This window comes from Tupaia chinensis, unplaced genomic scaffold, assembly GCF_000334495.1.
Source record: "Tupaia chinensis unplaced genomic scaffold, TupChi_1.0 Scaffold000097_1, whole genome shotgun sequence".
In the NCBI taxonomy this organism is placed as follows: domain Eukaryota; kingdom Metazoa; phylum Chordata; class Mammalia; order Scandentia; family Tupaiidae; genus Tupaia; species Tupaia belangeri.
This window is the reverse complement of record NW_006159559.1, coordinates 4,884,759-4,886,659: the sequence shown is the minus strand read 5'-3', so window position 1 is coordinate 4,886,659 and position 1,901 is coordinate 4,884,759. Positions and strand designations below refer to the sequence as shown.

Genomic DNA, 1,901 nt, shown 5'->3' with positions numbered 1-1,901 from the left:
GGGCGGGAGTGGGCGGCGCGGCGGGCCGGGGTCGGGGAAAGGCGAGTTCGCCAGCCGCCGCCGAGCGCACTCGCAGCTCCTGAAGTGTTGCCGCCTCGCGGTTCCTCGCTCTGCGCTCCTAGAAGGGGCGGCCGCCTCCAGGTGACACAGACGGGACTCTCGCTTGCGCTTTCCAGATGCATCAGAGATACTTTTGGTGCGGGGCTGCTCTGCGGGGCGCGGCGCATGGCTGGGGGAGGCCAGGGACGGGAGAGTCTCCAGAGAGCCCCCGGGACCAGGGGACGATCCGGGGGCGCGCTCTAACTATGTGGATGTCCAGCAATGTAGACATTACGGCCCCTACCTTGCGCGGTCGCCCGGCGTCCTCACCGTGCTCCTTCCCCTTTTTTTCTCTCAGGACTGACCAGGGCCAAGTGGCGTTCGGCGGGCACTACATGGCGGAGGGCGAAGGATACTTTGCTATGGCCGACGAAGAGCTGGCCGGGGGCTCCTACATACCCCTGGGCGGCGAATTCAGCGGCGGCGGCGACGGCTTCAGCGAGCCCTGCTTGGACTATTGCGAAAGCCCCACGGCGCACTGCAACGTGCTGAATTGGGAGCAAGTGCAGCGACTGGACGGCATCCTAAGCGAGACCATCCCGATCCACGGGCGCGGCAACTTCCCCACACTGGAGCTGCAGCCCAGCCTGATCGTGAAGGTGGTGCGGCGGCGCCTGGCGGAGAAGCGCATTGGCGTCCGCGACGTGGCTCGGCCGCCAGCCACGTCCTGCACCAGGACAGCGGCCTGGGCTACAAGGACCTGGACCTCATCTTCTGCGCCGACCTGCGCGGGGAAGAGGAGTTTCAGACTGTGAAGGACGTCGTGCTGGACTGCCTGTTGGACTTCTTACCTGAGGGGGTGAATAAGGAGAAGATCACACCGCTCACGCTCAAGGTAAAGCCGCCGCTGCAGACGGGCGTGGATCCTGACCCCGGCCAGCCGTGGCGCGGGGGAGACCGCAGAGGGGCCTCCATTAAATGCCCCAAGTCTGCGGCCCTGATGGGTTCGGGCGCGCTTATTTCTTTTTATTTATTTATTTATTTATGCGTAAACTAAGGTGCGTAGACAGTGTGGGGTGTTTTAATTTATTTGCAGCTTCAGCGCCACAACTCTTCCCGCTTCCTCCTCTGCCCTCCCTTCTCTTCCCTATGTTTTAACTCTTGGCCTTCTCTGCTGGAGTCTTGTCCAGAGTACATTCTGATAGGTGGAAGAATGAGATGATGTGAATAATTTTTTGAGTCATTTTATAATCTAGTCTGGGAAAATAGCAGCCTGAAGCAGAATTGAGTCAATGGGTTTTTATTGTGCTGGGAAATGTGAATAGATTTCATAGCTGCATTCAGCTGACTGTGTTAGAGATCTAATTGGTGGTTCTGTGTTTGCTCACACGTTAACGGTATAGGTAACAGTGGTACTCTCCATACCCCTACTTTGATTCAAGGATCATTTTATGTAATTAATTGAAGTTGTCTAAGGAGTCGGTCTCTCAGTATGTTGTAATTTAGTTCATATTTGATTGTAACTATGGAGTACTACTGGAGGGACACACAGACACTGATAACATTGATTGCCTTGGGGGAGGGGACCTGGGTGGCTGGTCAGAGGCAAACTGACTTAACACTTTATGTCTTTCTGTGTCTTTTGAATGTCGTGTGGCTATTGTGCCTATGAGACCACTTTTAAAAAGTCAGATATGACAACAAGACCTTTTAGTACTGTGCTCTGTCTGCCAAAAGCCTCAAACTATTGCTTCCACTCTCTTTCCCAGAGGGTAAAATTACTCGTTAAATTTTTTTTCCTGTTTTCAGAACAGTTGTTTAAACCTGTAGGTAATGTTTTGCTGAAACTTGGTGAAACAAAA

The 1,901-nt window shown here is 54.3% G+C and overlaps 1 protein-coding gene across 1 annotated transcript in view; it reads left to right on the top strand.

Annotated features, from left to right (window-relative positions):
* Positions 1 to 21: 21 nt before the first annotated feature.
* TENT5A (terminal nucleotidyltransferase 5A) overlaps positions 22 to 1,901 on the top strand; it is a 7,273-nt gene continuing 5,393 nt past the window's right edge. The window contains 3 exon segments of the mRNA XM_006143348.3: positions 22 to 141; positions 398 to 741; positions 744 to 934. Coding sequence (XP_006143410.1) covers positions 435 to 741; positions 744 to 934 — 498 coding nt within the window. The 5' untranslated portion in view covers positions 22 to 141; positions 398 to 434.